Below are 22,762 nucleotides of genomic sequence, written 5' to 3'. Positions count from 1 at the left end.
TGCAATATTTGTCAATTCATCTACAGTAGCCATTAATCTTTACTATACACATTAGGCTCTGCAGTCCAGCGCACAGAGATTCTAGGTTTACTCTGGCAGGTACAGACTGATTAAGCTGCTCTAATCTGCTTGTTCATAACAAGACTGCAGAGAAAGGAGTGTGGGGCAATTTTCAAACGCTTATTTCTTCTAGGCTTTATTTTTTTTATTTATTTTTGTTATGTGTAATCCAATGAGGAGTTTACAGAGAACCTCGAATTCTAGCATGACAGCAATAACTTGGGTAACATAAAAACCAACATAACTCAGGAATATACACACACAAGCCAAGAACTAGACTAAAGTTGTTACTATTTTTCATTATTTGGTTCACAGGTTGTACTGAATTAAACAGCCTGTACCAAATAGTCGGGAACACTGTTGCACCCGTAGTAGCTCTATGTCATATAAAGGTGTGCTTTGAGTTTTCTGTATTTATGGTATATCTTTATATATGCTTCAAAATAACTACATTAAGTTGAAACTTCAATTAATTTTAGGATAAAACTTACCACTTGTCTCATCTGTCAAGCATGGGGGTAGTATCAGGAACAGTATTTTAAAGCATAGAGAGGCAAAATTGGAATCAATGAATTGAAATAGGAATCAGTGATAAAGATTGGATAAAAGCTACAAAAGCTAGAATTGAACTCTAATTGGTAACGATGGAACGAAATGCGTAGGGTTTTAGATCAGGGACACGTGGGATGCGTCTTACTAACAGGTGCACAGCAGAGGGATGATTCTGACAACATTATGATACAAACATTCATGGTCTTGGCATGTACAGAGGATAACTGGAAGTCATAGTACATAATGACTAGGCCCACTACAGCCACTACGCAGCAGCTACCGGGTTATTGCTAATGCTGCCCTAGATTCATCTTACCAGCGAAGAACATGGGGGATTTATGGCGCAACTCTTCCATTTTCTGGGCAAACAGGGCGTTCATCTCGCGCTGCAGGGTGCCCACAGCCCTCTTGCGGCTGTCGAGGACAGAGCGCGGAGGCAGCATAGGAGGCGACTCCAAGCTGCTCAGACTGCCAAAGCTTTCACAGCTGCTACTGTCACTGAGCGAGAGACCTTCATTTGCATTACTGTTTGTTAGCGGGGCGAGTGTTGATCCGCAAACAGAGCCATAGTTAGGGGGTGTTGCCTGCTGCCAACGGAGGTTGGTCCTGCAGTCTGGTGTGAGGCTCGCCGCTGGTGTTACAGTGTTGGGGGAGCGTCTTCGGGGAACGCTGCAGGAGCGGGTGTTCCTCTGTGATGCGTCAGGCTGAGGTCGGATGTGCTGGGCACCCAGAGTTTGCCTGGCTTTGGATCTGGGTAAGGGGATAGGTTGGAGGAGTGCCTGGGGCGAGTACTGAAACTGGGTCTCCACGCAGGACTTGGGGAGGGGAGGAGACTGCTGTGACTCTGTCTGGGCAGCGAGGGGCTGGGGCTTGAGTACGGGCTCTGGCTGAACTTGTCTCTTGGTCGAGGAGGTGCGGTTACTTCTCTCCTGTCTCTCCCCATCTGCCATTTTGGACTTGCATCCCTGCCTTTCCTTAACCTGACCCTTTCTTTCAGCCTCTGGACTCTCCTTGGAGCCCATCACACATGTGATGCAGTTGGAAGACATCCCCACCCTGCCTGAGCTGTTAAGTGCGACACGGGCAAACACCCCTGGCTTCATGTCCAGCGGGTCATGAAAGCGGAGCCGACTGGCCCGTTTCAGAGGCTCACTCACGGGTCGTCGCTGAGCAAAAAGTGGGCTCTTACCTTTACCCTCCTCAGGGTGAAAAGCCCCATTGGTGTCAGGATGGTCCCAGGGGCCCTTGGCTTGGTGGGATGCCAGTGAGTCCCCGTTGCGGTGTTGTGGTGTTGTGGGCTGGTGAGAGGCGGCAGCAGAGGCCTTGTCCCTATCCTCAGACTCTTGCTCCTCACTAGCTCCTTCTGAGCTGTAGTCTTTGGTGTCGATGGCGATCTCTGGGAAGCCCTTCTTGATTTTGGGCTGGCCTTTGGTGGGTGCGCTGGCAGTGCGGCGCAGGAGGTGGGCACCAAACGGGTGCTTACGGCTGTGCTGCGCAGCAGCATGGCTGTCCAGAGAAGCCTGCTTTGGGTTTCTGTGAAACAGCCCTTTTATGCCGCTGGCTGCTCTGGCCTGACAAAAACACAACAAAATATCATTGTCAAACACACAACAAATCATAACAAACCTAAATGAATAAGTCACAGAGAGGTCATACAAGAACAATGTTTGCCATAATGCAGGTGGCACTGGTCCACACTGCATTATTGTATTAATACATGGGCAGTTTTTGTACAGTGAGCATGCTTAAAAAGTGACAAACAAATTCCATCAATATCCACGTTTACCCAAGAAATGTCCTGTAAAAACACGTGTGAATGATCACTCAGTCTTCAACATGATCATTCAGCTGTAATTCATGCTGACTGGCTTTGAATTCCACTTGGATTCAAAGTGTTTACCTGTTAGACATTTTGAGCACCTACACATCTGTATACACAAGCTGTAGTCCCAGTGGTAAATTATTAGTTAGGCAAACACATGCTTGACGACACCTGTCAAAGTTAAATAACAAAGAGCACCCCAGGCTGTGTTTGCCTCTACAACTAAATACAGTGACTTCTGTGTGTAGGGTTTGAATATTTCCAATTTTGCCGCTTCCTAGAGGTAGAACCACAAAAAGACACTGTGGAACAACTACACCACTGCAGTAATGACATAAAAAACACAGACTGTACCAATTTCACGAGGCTTATTTTTGTTCAAACAAAAACTTCATCAGAATAATGAAGATGCTATAATCATGTCGAATTTCTGAAAATAGTGGCTTTAAGATGAAGATTGCTAAGAATAGTTTTTGTGTATAATCAATAAAGAAATTACTGGAAAATGATCAGCAGTAAAGCTGGCCTTGAAACTGTTCACCTATCTGTTTCATATATTTAATATTCAGATTACATAGACTTCAAAAATGTAACACTGTATGGATGTTTCCTGTGCCTTTAGGTGCTGCAAAGTCACAAAGACTGGGGCAAAAACATTGGCAATGATGAAGACATTCAGACAATGACACTGATGATTGTGAAACTCACTTTGAAACACAATCTGGTAAATGGCATTGGACCAGTCCACAGAAATGCCAAACCAAATGGAGCTTTAGTGGGACAAGGCGTAATATTATATTACCTAAAACCCTCGCCATTACTTGTTTCTTAACCATTACTCGCCATTACTTAAAAGTTTCAAACAATGTGAAAGAAGTAGATCCAAATGGTCTGACTGGTGAGCACAATGGTGAATTGCTTATTGAACATCTATCAACAGGAAAGCAACAGCACAGACAAAAAGACAAGATGATAAAGAAAAAGGCTGAGTGAAAAACGGGAAATGCAGTCTGAACTGAAAATGGCAATCATTAAGCTGCCAGGAGATGAGGCTCAATATATCATGTCCTGCTGCCTTTGGCCTGCAAAACCTTTCATTTTAGAAACAGTCCAACATTATGGCAAATACACTTGTCTTACCCAGAGGAAGATGAGAAGCTCAATATTATTGTTTTAACCCTGTTCATCAGTACTGAGATAAGTGCAGGCATCTTTCACCTAGCTGGAAGCAGGGTGTTCCAACAGCTCCAATGAATGCCTTTAACACATTAAGAACAATCCATCTAATGGTTGTCAAGACATTTGAGTCTGGATTTATGTTTTGGATCGACAGACTGACCGATCTCCATTTCTACAGCCACACTGTTTGAGATAAAAAGGGGGAAAGACAACACATTGTGGTTTCGGAGACATTAGCAAATATCCATCATCTAACCAGTACTACATCTCCAGCTAAGTGGAGGCTGCCAGGTATACTCTAGGAGTGCAGCTGAAAAAATAGCAACCCAGTATGCTTTGAGAACAAGAACTTGATTCTATAAAATACAGCAACATGTTAGATACACAACAAGATGCAAATAGTTAATGTAAAAATTACAAAAGAATTGGACTGAAAGCTTGTGGGTGCAGCTACAATCAAATTCCACGATTTAAATTGGGTGCGTCACAAAGTGACTGACTAATGCCGGACTCTGCGAGTCTGCAGTGTGGGTAACACAGCAAATGCATATTTTCCAAAATGTCAGACTGTTCCCTTTAACGTTCATGAGACTCTGCCCCGATATCCTGGAATGCCATAATCACAAAACCAAGAAAAGAATTTACATTATACAAGAGAAATTTAAAAAGTCAATCAGTCATCTGACACTTAACAACTGTCAAGCAAATGTCTCGCCAGTGTGCGTTTTCCCAGGGAAGAAAAGAAACAGACAAAAAGACTAAAAACCAGGGGGAGAGATGAAAAGAGAAAATACATGTCCTCAAAGGCACTGGAACTGAATCCCCCTGCAGTGCAGTGCACCGAAAAGAGAGGAAAAAATGCTCTCAGCTAAAAACCCCAGAGAGAAGTCACTGCAGCCTGGCAGATTTCCTGACTCACATCCCTCTATTCTCTATCCAGCTCTTTAACTGTGTAGGTTGATGACATTGGATCTACTTGGGGGGTCAATGAGGAAGCAGGCAGGTCAAGCCTTCATAACTCATGTGAGGCATGAGTTGGCCTTTTTAATGTTTATAATGCTTGCAGTTGGCTGACAAGAAGGGGGTGTGCAGAGGGGGTGTCACTTAGGTGGCAAAGGGGGTGGAGCGTGTGGCTCATGCAAAATGCCAACTGGGTCTCACTACACCTGAGTTTTGAGTGGCAGCTTCAGGGCTCCTAAAAATTTCCTGCCTCTAAATGGAGCGTTTGGAAAAAGAGGGGTCCACTGAAATCACAAACAGACACAGGAAGAGACGAAAATCAGAGAGGTGGAGGATGAAAGAGAGAAAAAATGGGTGGGGTGGGGGGTAAGAGAGAAATCACAACAGGAAGCACACATCAAATGCTGAGAAAGAGGAAGTTCAAAGTAAGGACAATGTGAACAACAGAGCGGTCATTTACAACATGGCTGGAGACAGCTGAGTGCATCGAATCTAAAAGGTCAAAGGGGAATAAAATCTAAGCTTGTGTGGAGATAGCAACGGCTGCATTATTTATGACCCAAGAAAAACATTTTGAAACAGAAATAACAGCAACAATACACACAGCCAATATATCTGCCACAGCACCATTTTCATTCCGCTGAGCAACTGTTTCATCTGTAATTTATGCCGAATCGAACAGAAGTGAAGCCTATTTTCCAATAAAGGTTTGGTCATTAATTTATTGTAACTGTATGAACATACTGTACTGCATGGCCAAAAATATGAGGACACCCAGCTCATGTTGGGTGGCAAGCCGTGGCTCACAGTGTCTTTGATTGTTTCTACTGTGTATGTTTTTATTGTGTATATTAAATTTTGTGCCCACACTGCACACCAATTTCCCTTTGGGACAATAAAGTTAATCAACTAATCAATCAGCCAGCGACGATGTCTGATCCTAATATTTCTCCTTTCATTTCTTTAGTTTTTTCAGCAGTCGTAGGGCTGGCTATCAAACCTCAGTTTTTTGGTACTGACTGAAATGTGCCCACAGCACCAATTATCACAGTCAAGTACAAAAAGCTGGCATTGGACGCTTGCTAAGATTCGTACTGTGGATATTCTTTAATCAGATAGTTTCTGATTTAAAACCATGAACTTTGCCAATTTTAGACTGTATTTCATTTTGACTGTATTTCATTTCAGCCACGTAGGCTGCTTGTGTTCAGACGAAATTTAACAGCTGAGAACGTCTTTTGTCACAAGAAAGTGAAAAACATTAATATTCCTCCAAAAAGGACATTAAAAAAGTGGGACTGGCACTCAGGGATCCTATTAGCAGTATAATCTAAATATTTCAAATGATACCATGCCCTAAGCAGTAGCAGAGGAATTGTTTAGAAAAATGATCACTATCAGTGCTGCTGGTCCATTCATAGAAAGCCCTGCAGCCACCAGAGAACAAATCACACAACTGGTCTACTGTTTACTGTACTGTCTGAACAATACAGAATTAGTTTTAGATGCTTTTCAGTTTCCAAGCTTTCCTTGGATTTGATTACCTGCGAGGCGCTGGTCATTTATTGACACTGGAGCTCAATCGATAAATCGGCCGGGCTGATTTTTAGATTACTGCAGATATATTGTAATGCCAAAAATAAGTTTGAGGTCATTTAGAAACAGTGTCTCCATTACAGTTACAAGTTATTTTTACACTGTAAAATGTCTCACTCAGTCCAGTAATTCTTTAAAAAACATGTTTAAGAGATCCCTATCAAAAATGCTGGTTATGGATTTATATTAAAAACATTATTATCGGCTAATATATGATTGGATTTTTGAAAGTCAAAAATATGGACATCTGTATCAAAAATCCAATGTCGGCCGGGCTCTACAGTAATGAACACAGAATCTTATTGTACTATCATTTTACACAATGGACAGTCTCACACAGGGGAGATACGTCAATGTTTTAAAAAGCTCTAATTTTAGAGTAAATTTCAATTAAAGAGCAAAGGTAACAGATTTGTTCGTACGTTTTCAGCTGGCTTCCTCAGTAGTACCTACCTTACCAGTGATGTCATTCACAGCTACATGAACAAAGATGGAAGCCTCCTCCATACCTTCCAAGTACACATGGCGATAACCTGCACACACACACACATCACAGAGACAGCTACAATATCAGCGAGTCAAACACAACAGGGCAGATAGAAATGGCTATAGATAAATACCTGTTGTATCAATCAGCAGAAAAACAAACTTTTTCTATAGTTGATGTTCTACTTCTAGCCACCGACTCCGACTCAAGCTCCTCACCAGCACCGTCAGTCAGATCATTTTACTGGATCACTTAAAATCAAAACTATTTAGGGAGTCCATAATGTAGCACTCTTGTGACATAGATCCTATCTAACAAACAGGTCACTATTTAACAGGTAATCTGAATACTGTAAGGTATGGTGTCCTTCAAGGCTTGATACTTTATTCTGTTCTGCTGGGTGGTCAAATTTGTAGCTTCAGCATATATATTTCCACTGCTACGCAGATGACACTCAGCTCTGTGTTCACATTAATCTTAATGAAGCCTCCAACTGAGTCCTGTCTCCTAGCTGTAAAAGCTGTATGACAAACAACTCTCTCTCCGTATGTAAATAAAAATCAAATGCTAATCTCTCATGGGGCTATATATAAACTTGACTCGATTTACTTCAAATAAAAGCATCCAAATAGTGTTTTAGTTGTGAAAGTCGGAGTCGCATGGTCGCGTGTAAAGCCTGTACATGCCACTGTTGTGTGCTTCTGCTAATACACACTTCAGTGTTTGAGCTGTAAATAAAGACAGATGTTTTTGATGCATGCTATTTTGCTGTGTTTGAACAGTACGGAATTTTGTGGGCTCGGTCGGTGAGCACAGGTTTTGGCTGTTCTTCACTAAGAAGTATCTGGCAGCTGGAGATGCTGCAAACAAGTTGATCTTTACAAAACAGTCCCAGCACCTACACCTACTTTACATTTATCTGAGCCTAAGATAGGCTAACCACACCCTTACTCCAGCTCTGTACTTAACACACACAGATACACTGTGTATCCATCTTCTCATCTCACCCTCTGAAAGAATGCAATTCATAATAGCACAGTGCACCAAACAGTACTGGTCTCATTCATTCCAAAAGAGTTTCTGATATTCGACCAGCAGAGCACGGATAAGAAATTTATTGGATCATATACATGACATTAGAGAAAGGTAACAAATCTCCACGTCTGACTTTTAATAAACCTTCAACTTACCCTCTTATTTATCTTACTCTCAGCAAATTTAATTCCAATGTCTTTGGAAATTATATCACCAGAAAATCAGAAACAAAACGCAAAAACAAGGAACCATAGACCATAGAAACATGATCTGTGGAAGATGCGGGTGAGATGCGGGATACCCATCAGTTCCATCTAAAAGCAGGTGCTTCACCACGTCTTACCTGGCATCATGCTGTTGAAGGCGATGGTGCGCTGGCCGATGAAGTCCTGGCCGATGGGGTCATGATCCCACACGAGGAAACGCACCAGGGCCAGCTCCGGCATGTGGACCGTGAACACCAGAGTCTCCTCCCACATGGGGTTGAACCCTACGGGACCGTCCCGAGAGCGGTCACAGGCAGGGGTGGAGGAGGGGGGTGGAGGGGAGGGGGGCGAGGGAGGACAGAGGAAGAGGGGGGAAAAGAAGAAAATTGAGAGAGATGGCAGGAGAAAGTGTGACACAAATAATAAGGAGAGAGGAGAGGTTAGGCGGATAAATAGAGAGTAGAGAGAGTGATAGAGACGGAGGACAGAGAGCGTGGACGGTCCAGGAGAGAGTCAGAGAGCGAGCTCAGCACTCATCAATTATTCAAGGTGTGTGTGTGTGTGTGTGTGTGTGTGTGTTGAGAGAGAGCAGACTGAGAGGTGCTGCCTGTGCATGTCTCCTCATGCTGAGCTCATCAATTATAGATCAGGTAGAGAGTTACATTCAACCAATGCATTGGTCCAATCAGCACATACATACATTTATCACATGTCAAAGGCAAACCACAACAAACCACAGCTCTCCTCATGCAAACACCAGGACATCATGTGTGGCTCAGTTTACAGAAAACAGCCCTGAGGAGCAGTCAGTAGTAGACAGCGAGTACCACAGCAAACTGGCCAGTAGTGAATGACGAATCTTAAACTATCGTGTTAAAGCCCTGTCCCACCAGAAAGTGACTCGGTGAAATTCATCCGTGTGTCCTTGCAAAATAGGACTTTCCTGGTGAAGTAGGGGGCTACTCGCAGGGCTAGTTGACAAACTACTGTAGCTGGCAAGTTCACTGCTAATATGCTAGCCAGCTGGGAACACGACAGCGCTTGTCTGTCATAATAGCTCTCTCAGCTAGCTGGCTTGCTAACTGACTGCAAACCATGTCTCTTCTGTAGAGCAGAGCAAGGTCAAATCAAAAGCGGATGATGCAACACAGCTGATCGATTCCTGTTTTGTACCTTCTGGCTGCTTCTCTGGCAGCTCTGTCCAGACGGTTTGCTATATTCACGCCCACAAGTAGTAGAGCAGTCCACATTGCTGGCCGTGATTCCACTGAATTAAATTGATTACGCTCCACAGTTTTAAAGACTTAATACCAGGCTGAAAAGCAGTGTTTTGTTGTCCTCTTTGGATGAAAGTTTCAAGCCTGACTGGTCAGGTCAGAAATGTGTTATGTTATAGTAAGCCCTTTTAACATTTAATAGGTTTCACTTGACCATCTCTAATTACATGTTAGCATTGTGGATATCATTATTGTAAATCCTGCTTATCTTTTAAATGCTAAAAAGGCCATTTTGCCATATTCTACTGCACCTGTAACCACACACAACGGTGATGTCACCAGGTCCTGGAGGACACCTGTACATCACTGCAGCAAGTTTCTCCTTAAATTCTGGTTAGACAGATGTAGACACAAAACATCAGCACCTGATACGCTTGGCAATATCTACAAAACTCAGATTTTCACATTGACACATTTATATCACTTATAAAGCAAATTAATCACTCCTGTAGGCCTTACTCAATAACAAGTACGCCAAGTTCAAACTCACGTTCTTGGGAGTTCAAACTCCTGAGAACGGGAGGACGCAGTACCCGCAACTTCTACCTGACATCAGCAGCTCAGCTGGGACAAAATAATCTCAACTCAAAGGTCCACTTAAGGCTGAAATGCAGTCAACAGATACACCTGTTATCATAACTTTTAATATATATTTATAATAAAACCAAGTCTAATATCACACAGCACACTGCCTCTGTTCTTCTTCATTTATATATATTTATTTATTTGTGTGGCACGGCCGGTTCATATACAGTAAGGAGCCAGAAGTCCACAGAGGAACGTTGTTACCTCGCAGGTCATCGTTAACAGGCAGGGGGGGTGTGACGTCATCCTCTGCTCGGGACGCCATTACTCCGCTATATATTACATAGCAAATAGTTGTTTGCTGCTATATTAATGTTCAGAATCTCATACACAGAACTACAGAGACACCAGAGAAGCCGGTAAACTACCAAAGAGCTGCTGAGACCACACTGTTCTCCCTGGGATGACCATGGATGCTGACTGGCCCGTCTCGCCTGGCTAGCAGGCCCTCACATCACGAGAACGCCAAGGAAAATTGTTAAGTGGCCATGGTTGATGAGAAATGCATGCTGGGATACTTGTCTGACCTTATATGTACAGTATATACCTATATGGCTACAAGCAGGACGAGGGCAGTTTATGGTATCAGCAGCTGATGGGAGGAGCAAAGTCTAAAACAAACCTGTTTATGTCTCTTTATAATCCCCCCCCCCTTTAAAATTCCTGCTGGTGTCTGCACACAGTCAGCACAGCTGGAAATATCAGACCTCACTCACATTCATTCTTGTACAACATAAAAACACATTCCAACCACTTGAAAATAGTCCAGTTCCATAAAAAGCTTTATTCTGGGTGGACAATGTAATCATGTTGACTGGATTACAGCCTGATTAAGGTCAAACTCTGTTATGAGACCTGTTAGAAACCTGGATCAGATCAGCCTAGTTTTTAGCGGTTGTGTCGTGCAGAAATATGCTGGTGTGATGGAAGCAGCCTTCAGGCACACCAGGCTTTAGTTAACTCTAGATAAACGTAGACTTATAGTCTCGAACATCACAAATTAATCCAATAATTTATTTTCTCTGCATTAGTATTAAGTCTCTATTACTCAGTCAATACAGGGTATTTTTATGGCAATAGACAGACTTGGTCACAAGTATTTGAAGTTTCTGAATACAAATGAACCAGAATAATTCACCTCTCCATCAACTCACCGTTATCATCCACCACTCTGGTCTGCTCCTTGCAGCAGTCCACTGGGAGGCCGATGATCTCCACCTCCACGAAGGGATCGATGATCTGACAGAAAGACGTTTCACAGCATTAAGGTATTGCTTCATACTAACCACTTGCTCTGATGAAAAGTACCAAGACCTTTCAAAGATCACAGTCCGTTACCTCCTGGTTTATAATAATCTGATTCACACTATAGTCTGGCTGAAAATCTCCACTCAGGGAAGGTGTGAAGTTGGGTTGGAGATCGGGGTGTGTTATGCTAGTAGCGCTGACTCAAGTGACATCACTTGAAGGAATTTATCAGACTTCACACAGCTCCCTCTGGAGAAACTAAAGGCTTTATACGACTTGTTTCACACTCCCATTTTAAATTCCATGACGTTCCAGGAATTCCACGACTGGTTAGAGGACTGATTTGCACGGCGGCTTTCTACAATACAGAGTGCATTTCACAGGTTAGCAGGGGTGCACAACGCATTGGAGAGTGGTGGTGTTACTTAGTCAACCGCTGTGATAAACTGAAAGATTCTTTCTTCTTAAATAAAGCAACAAAAATCAAAGTGTATTTGAGATCTTTAAAACGTTTCACAGACACATAATACAACACTAACTGAAACACATAAAAACCTAATATATTACAATATTTCTCCCAGTATATTTAATTTTTTGGCATGTATATATTTTTATTGTTTGATGAATTACCTTCTAAAAACACACAACAGTTTTACAGCGGTGTGAAAAAGTGTTTCCCCCTTCCTTATTTCTTTTTTTGTTTGTCACACTCAGATCAGCAAACAAATTTAAATATTAGTCAAAGATAACACAAGTCAACACAAAATGCAGTTTTTAAATGAAGGTTGTTATTATTAAGGGAAAACTAAATCCAAACCTACATGGCCCTGTGTGAAATAGTGATTGCCCCCTAAACCTAATAACTGGTTGGGCCACCCTTAGCAGCAACAACTGCAATCAAGCGTTTGCGATAACTTGCAGTGAGTCTTTCACAGCGCTGTGGAGGAGTTTTGGCCCACTCATCTTTGTAGAATTGTTGTAATTCAGCCACATTGGAGGGTTTTTACTTGTGTTATCTTTGACTAATATTTAAATTTGTTTGATGATCTGAAACATTTAAGTGTGACAAACATGCAAAAGAATAAGAAATCAGGAAGGGGGCAAACGCTTTTTCACACCACTGTAAGTGTGTGTCCTACCTCTCCTCTGTCTCCCAGCATAGAGTCTTTGGGTTTGGGCAGCTGTTGTCCGCTGATGATCTTCAGCACCAGCTGTTTCTTCATCTGACCCGGCAGCGGGTCCTCCAGGTTGGGGTTAAAGGCACCTGCAATGGGAAGAAAGGAAGTACGCTGTTTATTTGTGAACCTTCTCTTACCAAATTTAATTGTAAATTATAAAAATAAACATTTTCATCATAACCATTTCCATTGCCAATATTGTAATCATATTTAAAAGGCAATAGTACAAGTCTTCCATGTTTTCCTGAAATGTCAAGTTTGTAGAAAGGCCTTTGAAACAACATTTACAACATAACAGAACTCAAACTCTTTATGAAAAAGATCAATAAAATACATTTAGACTGCTCTTAGACTGAGGTTTTTCACGTTTCAGCTGAGAACTACAAATTACATTAGCTGCAATTTACAAACTGCCCATAGCACAATATAACTATCTACTAGCGATTGGTTGAAATCAATATTACAACATTAAAAATGATTAATAAGACAACATTAATCTTATTCAAAAGAGGCAAATATCCTCCTCATATATTAGCACACTACTGTACTTTATTAGTCTTCTGATGCTCACACAAACAAAACATGCAGGAATACCAAACATACTGAAAATTACAAAATGAAAATATTCCTGAGGTCTATGTTAAAAATAAAATCCATATTTCCTACTAAAATGATGTGAATGAATCTTATGTGCTGACCTTCACACATGCAGGCAGGCTTGAGGATGTAGCCACAGTTGCCATTGCTGTAGAACTTGGCTCTGTTGAGCTGGAGGACCCGGCCCTCTGACTGGTAGTTGAGTGCAACTGAAATCAAAGCAGGTCACTTCACTTCACAGCTACTGTGGGAAGGGTTAGCAACACTGCAGCTGACTGACAGAAAATGACTTAAGTCTTGACAGACTGGCAGAATTAATAATAGCAGTGGCAGCGGCGTGGATCAGTTAACAGGTTAAGGTCATACCAAGCTGGCAGCCGGCGCTCCAGAAGGGCTGGGGGTTGAAGTTGGAGGAGTCCACGCGATAAGAGGAAGGGTAGATGCGGGAGAGCTGTCGCTGGTTGAAGCTGATGAAGGACGTAGCTTTCTGCTGCATCACCTGGTGGGCTTTGGTCTCACTGAGCGACGACACCTGCCAGCTGCAGCTGGCTGCCAGGAACAACACGAAGACATCTTTGTTTTCTTCATCAGGCTCATAAACTTCCATTCAGTTCAAATGTTATCAAGGAGCGACCCACTGACAGGGATTTATGGAGATTTAAACTGCTTTTTATATCATTAAAACATTGTTTTAAATCTAACTGCAGTGATCTGTTGCAATAGAACACAGTATTTGAAACAAGACTAAGAATCTGAACTTTCAAAACGTGACAGTTTTGGATACTTTTGAGATGTTGAGTATTCATATTTTATCTTCAGTATTAAAGGGCAGATAATAAAAAAACCACCCTCAATTAAAAGTTACCAGGGAGCCCAGATAGTACACACTGTCTCTATTATGCAGTTAGCATCAGGTTAGCAGTGCTCATTTGTTTGAGTGAGAGAAGATAACTGTACAGAACGGCTCACCTTGTGCCTCGATATCATAGAGACCCACAGACCGCGTGTATTTGACCAGATCAGACAGAGCTCTGGATAACTTCATGGTCTTCTTCTTTCTGTAAGGTCAACAACAGGTCAAAGGTTACAGAAGTACACACACACGCCCACACACACACAGTAGTGTGACAGTGCTTGTATACACACACAACTTCACGTCAGAATTTACGTTTATGTTACAGATTAATCAGAAACGTCACATTTGTTTTTGTTTGATTTTAATCCTAAAATGATGCTAAGAACATCTCTCCGTCACATTCATATGACAATATTGATAAGTGCAATAATTTATATCAAAGCTAACTTACTTTCCTATGTTAACATCACATCTACAGGGGAAGACAACACACTTATGTGTCTGTATAACAAACTGTACTAGCGGAGTGTGTGTCTGTGTGTGTAGCATACTTGCTGTGGTGCAAGGGCACACGGGAGGCGCTACTTGTACTCTCCTGGTCTGTATCTGTGTCTTCGAAGCTCGACGTCTTCTTCAGCTTGGTTGTCTTTTTCTGCAGAAGAAAGAGTTAGTAACAATGAGAATACTGGTGACAGCTCTCCTCAGAGATGATTAGTGATGGTCAAATCCAATTTGTCAAAGTATCCTGGATGCTTTTGAAAAGCTGTATAATCTGACAAAGACTCACTACAATTTGAGACAAGCCTGTCGGCCATCTTCTGTAAGAGGTAATGAGAACACAGACACAAAGCTAGGGCACCTTAAAATTACTGTCATTATGATTCATATATTGATTAGTTTTCAATAACCATTAAGTCTATTAAAAAACTTCAATAGGTATTCAGTTCACAATATCAAATACAGAAAAGCATTTTTGAAAATGACTTAAATGAATAATTGACCATTTCTGCTTTTCAAAACCATCTATTTGTAGTTCTAAAGAACTAAATAAAATCTGCTGTTCTCTGTAGATCATCATGTAAATACTTACTAAGTATATATAAGCTTTCCACCACTTGTAGTGAGGCTGACACATGTTGATATATATATATATATATATATATATATATATATATATATATATATATATATATATATATATATATATATATATATATATATATCAATTTGGTTCAATGCTACTTTATTCTGACTGTCCAGTGACTGCATCCTTGGATAATTTGCCAGTAACAGCATTCTTCCTGTACTTAGTAAGTTAATGGAAAGAAAGGTTTGATCGGGTTTCTTTTTCTGTGAACACACTAAACTCAGAACTCTTGCAGGCATATAACCAGGGTCACTCTACAAGTACAGCTTTAATGCAGATCAGTGGGTGAGTGATAGAGACTAGAACGGGTGGTTGGTGCGGTCCTACTCCATTTCAGCGCTGATCGAATATATCATAAAATACTCTTAATGGTTTTAATTTTTCTGCATTCTGATTGGATGATAAGCTACCTGACTGGTAGAACACAAAATGTCTCCTTTAACGGTAGTTTTTCTGAATGAAGGATGGTTCAGTATGGTGTCCCCCAGGGAAGTTGCTTAGGCCTGCTGCTTTTCTCTATATGTATTAATGATATGCCACTTGTTTTAGATAAAGCCGATTAAACAATGTTTGCAGACAACACCACTGTGCCAACTAATGCCAATGATTTACATTTAAAAAACACCTGAAGAATGAACTAAAGTTGGCTTTAAATTGGGTTAAAAAAAACATTCACAGTAGTTCGAAATGTGTCCAAGTATTATTTTTGGCTCAAGCTACACACTAAGGGGAGGGAATCAATGCCTCTCAATCCCAGGGCACCTGTATAAGTCAGAGAGGCGAAACATTTGGGGGTTAGATAAAACGCACGCTGATCTCACATGAAGCTGAAGACATGTTCAGAGTTAGTCTGTTAACTTTGAGAACATAGAACAGAATGAACTGAGATTATTATTGTTATTTACTTTTACGTTCAGATTGTTCTATTTTAATGTTTTGTACATGTGTGACTTTAATGTAATGTTATTGCTGAATGCAGCGGTGATACAACAACCCACAAAGTCACATAATAACACATCATCCAAAGACAAGAAGTCTGGTTTATATTTCTCTTTTCTCACCAAATTGACGAGAAACACCTTGTGATTTAAAGTCAATACTGGAAACCATTCTTTCCTCTTTCTGTTCTCATCGCAGATAATGGATGATTGGGAGACTGACTGAGAGAAGAACTAAAAAGGCCAACCTTGCGTTTAGAGAAGCTCCCCATGAAGGAGCGGCCTGTACGCTTGTTGCTGCTGGGATTAGCCTCGTCCGCTGTGTCCGTCCCATCCTCGCTTTTACTCTGAAAGCAGAGGAGAAACTGTTGTGTTAGGAAACATTTTCGAGATTTGTAACTGAAAATGAGAAAAAATACTTCCCGCGTCAATCTCCCCGACATCTTATGATCGTGCCACATTTCTATCATTTAATGGACTGAATTGTTATTTTCAGGATTTGTTTGGGATGATTTAAGCAATTAAATTGGTTGCTCTTAGAAGGAAACAACTTCACCGTAACTGTTTGCTTTGACCTACAGTAAGATTCCAGTTACACTCGCTTCACCACTCACATATTGAGGGCGAGCCATCAACCACAAGCTCCACTCTCTTTCCCAGCGGAGACCAGCCTCACACGTAAAGCAATTCACACCACAAACAGCTCAACATGTGTCTTCAGTAACATAAAATTCACAAAAATATCCGCAATTTTATCTGTATTCAGACTTCACAAAATATACCAAATAACATAACTGAATCATGTACCTAAATTCACACACAAACACACAATATTTTATGGAAGCCCACTTCTGCCAATGTGACTAACAGAAAAGATCCTGTAAGTCATTATAATGAGAAATAATGACTAAAAAATGAGTTTCTCATTATAATGACTTACAGGATCTTTTTCCCCATCACGTTGGCAGAAATGGGCTTCCAAAGTATTTGAACTGAACCTAAAAAAACCCAAAAAAAACAGCCTAAATAAAAGCTGTGTAACTGCTTATGGTTGAGGTGTAAATGTTTAACGGAGCGTTAAACCGCAGGTTGTAAAGCGTGAAATGAAGTTGGTTTGGATTGTTTCAAATCAGTACAAAATAACACGAAGAGTGTGTAAATGAAGAACAGTGAGTGAGTGAAGGCTGACTTTTACCTTTTCCCCACAGTAAGCCAGCAAAACAACACCAGATGATGTGTACATATATATATATATATATATATATATATATATATATAAATAAAAGACAGTCCACGGCTGTGTACCTTAGAGCCAGTTTTGTCGGTGGGCTTCCCAGCAGGAGGGAGGGCTGCGATGGTGAAGCTGTCTGGGTCTTCCCTGTCGCGGATCTTGGACTCCTTCATCAGGTTGTCCAGCTTTTTCTTGGCCATGTTCTCCACCTGCTTCCTGTTGGCGGACGTCTGGAGGAGGAAGGAACAGTTACACAGAGAATAATGATGAGGATGATGATGATATATGATCATACATACGAGAGGTGGGAGGAATTGCTCATTTTTCACATTTCCCATGTCGTAAATGTGACACGTTTCACACGCGTGCACCACAACTGACAGTGGTTTATATTAGTAGGCGACTGCCTGTTTTATATACGGTTACAGGTTTGTACAATTTGAAATCAGTTTTGGGGAACATTATGTGAGAAGAGATGAAACTTAAGCTTTCTGGATCTTCAACCATCTTTTTTCTTTCTGCAGAAACATAACTGTATGTTAGGTACTTGACTTAACAGCTAATTTGATTATCTATTAATCATTTAAGTCATTATCGAGCAAAAATGCCAAACACACTCCAGAATTTGCAGCTTTTAAGTATTTGCCAATTTCATATTTTTGGGTTTGGGACTGTTCAACATCAACAGATTAATTAATAATGAAACTAACCGATAGTTGAAGCCGTAAAATATTAAATCCAAAAACAATGAATTTCTTCCTGTGAAAAGTATTTACAGTTAGGAATACAGGAAATGTGCAAAACCCTCAGAGAAGAACGAGCAGTAGAACCTCAGCTATTTAACCTTAAACAACAAAACCATCAAACTTCATTTAGCAGTATCATTTCGACTCCTCTTAGAGGGACTATTACGATCCACATGTTTGTGCATGAAGTCTATTGCTGTTTTGTACAATCTTCCCTCCAAGTAAAATGCACCTGGGAAAAGTTTCACAAGGAGCAAAGATGAAGCAATACATTATGTTACATAATGCAGAACCTCCCCTGCTTTAGTAGTGTAACTCATTCCAGATGTGCGAGTAGGACGGTACATGATGGGAATCTGTGTATACTGTATGAGTGTATGATGTCCAAATAATATGTTTTTTGCCAAATGTGTTAAAGAGTCACTTCACTTAAATTACCTCTGATGGTATCAACAGTTTCCTTAGGAAATATTTAATGGCTAAAAAGTATTTCCAGTGCAAACTGTTCCAGGAACCCTGCCTCTGGAAAGAACTGTACTGTGGTGGAGGCAGAAATCTCAAAACCTGGACAAACAAAAACAAAACTATTCGCATGGTGCACACCACTGAAGGTAGGTGGAGCCAATCCGGTTTTATAATGTAGGTGAACTGACCCTTTAAGTCAGCTGGCTTTATCTGAGGTTCTTCTGTAGAAGCAACCCTGGATAATCGTCTCCTACCCTGGCCTGACCAGAGTAAGAACACCACATCATGCAGGATCCCACAAGAACTCCCATTTCATAGGGAGCAAAGATGAAGCAATGCATTATGTTACATAATGCAGAACCTCCCAGACTGGATGATGGATGGACCTTTCAAGCATTTCCACATGTGAGAGCATGACAGTGGGACATCCTTTATAAAGATGAAGTGGAATGAATAAAAGATGTCTTTATTGAGAGAGCACTGCTCAGTGCCTCGCTTAGAGTAATGTGCACATGCTCAGTTCAGCCACATGGTGGCAGAGTGCATCCATCAGGCACTTCAGTCTGTAATCAGACCACAAGCAACAGCAACATGCTCCATGGACAGTTGTATTTCTAAGTGTTCTGTCCTGAATATTCAGTGTTGACACATGTGCACTAATACTGAGCTTTGATTGATGAGGCATGTGGCCTAGTCAGTGCTGCCATCTGATATGATGCAGGGGGATTACATATTTCAGGTAGAATAAGACATCTGGCAGTTTCAGAGGCTTTTCCACGCTGACAAAAATATATTTTGTGCACATATTGAATTTTTAAGATGCTTTTTGCAGTGGTTTTGAATAAAATGTGGCCAACACCTGAAACCTCAGTACTTTTGTCCGTGCATTTGTTCAGTAAAGTGAACAAAATGGCCACACGTGCTGCCAACGTTTGAACTAAACATATTCATTAGGACCCAATAAAGACCTTTCATCAAAACATCATTAGTTTAATGGGTAACCACTGGCCACATTGGTCCATCCTAAAATGTCCTCTCGCATAATCAGCACCAATAATCGTAGGCAACCTTCCACGGTTGTTTTTCAGAAAATCAGATATTAGATGCAAAGTAAATTATTCATCTTCGTCATTTATCAGTTAATTTCACAGAGACTGTATTGTAAGATTCATATAATTATTCCCAGATAGTCTCTGTTCTCACAATTTGGAGCTCGAAACACTGTTCGTCCTGCAGCTGGCTGCAGCAGCTAACACCTGCCACCCAAACTCTGCCAGCCAGTTCGCGATCCTGGGACCAACAGTGCTGAATATTGTTGATTTACTGCTTCTGACTGGCATTAAATATTAATAATACTTAGACAACACATCTGATGGAACATCTTAAAGATGCAATATTGCATTTATGGGCCAAGCACTTTAAACTTTCACAGGCAGGATGAGAAAGTACGGTACATGACTGGGTGAGATTCCTGAGGTGGGTGATAATGAGCGTTTTATACAGTACCTTCCACTTTGAAAGAAGCAAGCAACAGTTGAAGAAAAGAAGAAGAGACAAACAGGAAATGAGAACAAATAGCCACACAGATAGAAAGAGACCGAAGCAAACAGCAGAGATAGCAGAATAGGAGATAAACATAAGGAACAAAGGCAACACTTAGTCAGCACTGCTTAGTTTAAACATGAACCATCAAGAACAGGAAATACACGCACAATTCACATTTCATCTGCTGGACACAAGGACACAAAGCCTGCCTGTAACTCTGGTAGACAGAAGAGATAAACGCGTTGAAGTGGAGGAAAAGACCAAACAGGGTACATACATCTCCGTTCATCAGCTTGCAGTCGTCCTCCATCTCATCAGCACTGTCCTCGTCAGACACGTCTCCCTCTTCTGCGTTCTCGTCGATGTTGGGAGGCAGTTTCTTCCCCTGGTGGAGAAACGAAAGAGCCAGTAGAGCTTCACACTGTAACAAACTGAATTATTCAAATTACCCAAGATTCAGATCTAAAAAATAACCAGGAAGTGTGCGAGTTACAAACAGATAATCTATTTAAAGAAATTAATTATACAAAAATATTCCATCCTGTCAGTTCAAATCTGTGCTAATGTCGCTAAAATCTGAAAGGTTTATATCTTGGTCAGGAATGTTCAGCAGTTTGAAGCCCTCAGTTTGCACACTGGCCCCACCATGTCACACCATTTTCTCTGAGTGCCTCCCCGCTCGTTCCAGGGGATAGGTCTATTTGCTGGTGTTTGAGACAGGAAGCGTTTGCACTCTGCGTGCTTATTGGATGGCGATGTTTCAGGTGATAAACTTAGTTTCAGGTTTCTGTTTCACGGTTTTATGTTGCTTTTTGCTGCTACAGTCTAATTTGGTCTGGAATGACCATTAGCTTATGGTGGCTAATGTTAGCTACTGTTAATAAACAGCAGCTAGATGATGCTGAGTCCGTTTGTCGGCTTTATGACTCTTCTCTACTTGTACGACATTTTAACATTTACTATTATCCTGCCAGACTGCTGAGCTGTTTTCGGAGCGATCGTCTGTCTCGTCTATCTGACTTTAGATATCAAAACAATAGCATGTGGCGTGTGTAGCAATAACTGTGCTCCACTCCTAAAGGACTGCCGTATGATTGGTTAGAATCCTGTTCTGTATCCTGTTCACAGAAATGTTTCTAACACGGTCTGTGTTTGTATCGTTTCATGTATGTTGAAGCCTATAATCCTCTTGAAATCCCTCCTGTAAACCAGAGCGGTTCAGTAGCTGATGGGTGAAACGTGTCCATTTACAGTACCTGTTGCACTTTCTATTATTCTCATTGACAGGCCTCAAGAGGGAAGAAGAAGGAGACATGAGGAAGAGACTCAACAGTGAAGGATGTGCGGGGTCTGCCGTCGATATTTTGGGCCCACTCTCCCTGCCTGAGCCTTGGATTTCATGAACAAGTGAGGCAGTGTGTCCCGCGGTCAATCCCAGAGTCACGGATAGGGTGGCCTGCTGCAGCACTGTGTGGCGGATCTGGTCCGACCCTGGGACCCACAGTGAGGCAGGGCAGTGGGAAAGCCACAGTGCTGCGCATCAGTGTTCCTCACAGTGCTTACATATTGGTGCCATCACAAACACTGCTGAGTGCACACACAGGTAGTAGTGCTGGTGTCACAGCTGGCAGAGCAGTCCTTAGTGTGCCAGGTATTGGCAAGGCGCCTTCCCTTTAGTGAAAGCATCTGGTGTCAATAAAGCCTCATTAAGCTCAATATTGTTCCCTCTCCTGCTAACAGAGGGCTGCTGCTGCTCATCAACATGCCCTCCTGCCTCTGTTGGTTAAAGCCATGTGTGAAACTAACTTTGCTTTAATGGTTTACATTACAAACTGTGCCAGCCTGGACAGATGGTTTAAATCAGCTATGAGCTTTCACGATGACCACATAAGACTTTTTGGCCAATTTTAACGAACATTTGGTAGAAAATGAAAGGAACCGTGATGCTTGATGTAGTTTCTATCATCAATTACTGTCTCAAGAAAAACTGTCCAATGCTGCCTTAGCTTTGATTGATGTTCAACTGTAGTATCTTGTTATTTGAATAATAATTTTAAAAAACGACACATTGTCAGGGCAGAGCTTCCTGTCAGGTTGCACACAGTCCAAACAAACTCCACCAATCAGAGGACTACTGCAGCCTCTAATCGCACTTGCAAGACCTTGCTGTAAAAAAAAGAAAACAAGCAGAAAACGCCATGTGTTTGGGGACGAGCACCTGGAACCAAATGTGGCCCTGTTCAGGAGGTGACACTAAATGCTACTACGTTACTACTGCATCTGTATGAGCAGGACAATCAATACTTCAAAAGAGACCAACCATGGAAACGTATGTTATGGCCCTCATTAGTGTTTGTGGAGAGAATCAGCGGTTAGAAAACCAAAAGGTGGACCAAACGATTTCTCAGTATTTCACAGCCAAACAGTGTGGGGAAAGGCATTCAAATATTAAACAAGATTAAAAAAAAATCAAGGAGTACATGCATCCTGGTGGCCTAGCGTCACAGGTTCAATGCCGGTTGTGGAGCTTTGTTGCATGGCATACCACACTCTCTCTCCCTATGTTTCTTTTCTGCATCTCAAAAGTCAAGTATCAAATAAAAAGAGGGGAAAACATCACACCGCACACAGCGGAGCAAACTGAAACACCGCCGTGTGGTTTGATGCGCTGGATACTGTTTTGCATAAACTTGCATCCGATGTTCATGTAAACTAAAGGAAATCCGTTCAAAATAACAGCACCACTTCTTCCATCGTTTTCTGTCCCACAACCGCTGACTTCACTCACCTACCAAACCTGGAAATGTCCAAGTCAGACCCGCTAGTTTGAGTACTGTGGAAAAAAAGGAAGAAACCAGTTCCAAAACCTCACAAAGTGCTTAAAGGTTGTTCATTTCCTGCCATAGAAAAGGCTTATATGTGGCCTGAGAGGCAAAACCCAGAGCAACCTGAGCCACGGATAGATCAGCATAGCACCATTTTTATCAACTCAGAGCTCCTCTGAGCTGTGAAGCGAAGCCGACTACCCAGAACTGCTCCTGACCTGCAGCCG

At 41.6% G+C, this 22,762-nt stretch overlaps 1 protein-coding gene across 10 annotated transcripts in view; it reads right to left on the bottom strand.

The window, feature by feature from the left end:
* Positions 1–22,762, bottom strand: part of plch2a (phospholipase C, eta 2a) — a 191,189-nt gene that overhangs the window by 5,438 nt on the left and 162,989 nt on the right. For 9 of the 10 annotated variants that reach the window (XM_044209945.1, XM_044209946.1, XM_044209949.1 and 6 more), the window contains 13 exons: positions 19,988–20,095; positions 19,672–19,677; positions 17,029–17,184; positions 15,972–16,070; positions 14,190–14,290; positions 13,752–13,840; positions 13,149–13,331; positions 12,884–12,991; positions 12,147–12,271; positions 10,914–10,998; positions 8,035–8,181; positions 6,623–6,702; positions 1,802–2,183 (listed from right to left, as the gene is read on the bottom strand). In XM_044209945.1, coding sequence (XP_044065880.1) covers positions 1,802–2,183; positions 6,623–6,702; positions 8,035–8,181; positions 10,914–10,998; positions 12,147–12,271; positions 12,884–12,991; positions 13,149–13,331; positions 13,752–13,840; positions 14,190–14,290; positions 15,972–16,070; positions 17,029–17,184; positions 19,672–19,677; positions 19,988–20,095 — 1,669 coding nt within the window. The remainder of the gene's footprint in view (positions 1–1,801; positions 2,184–6,622; positions 6,703–8,034; positions 8,182–10,913; positions 10,999–12,146; positions 12,272–12,883; positions 12,992–13,148; positions 13,332–13,751; positions 13,841–14,189; positions 14,291–15,971; positions 16,071–17,028; positions 17,185–19,671; positions 19,678–19,987; positions 20,096–22,762) is intronic. The other variant, XM_044209943.1, reaches the window with a different exon arrangement.

Source organism: Siniperca chuatsi, linkage group LG10 (assembly GCF_020085105.1).
Source record: "Siniperca chuatsi isolate FFG_IHB_CAS linkage group LG10, ASM2008510v1, whole genome shotgun sequence".
Lineage (NCBI taxonomy): Eukaryota > Metazoa > Chordata > Actinopteri > Centrarchiformes > Sinipercidae > Siniperca > Siniperca chuatsi.
This window is presented reverse-complemented; position numbering and strand designations above follow the sequence as displayed.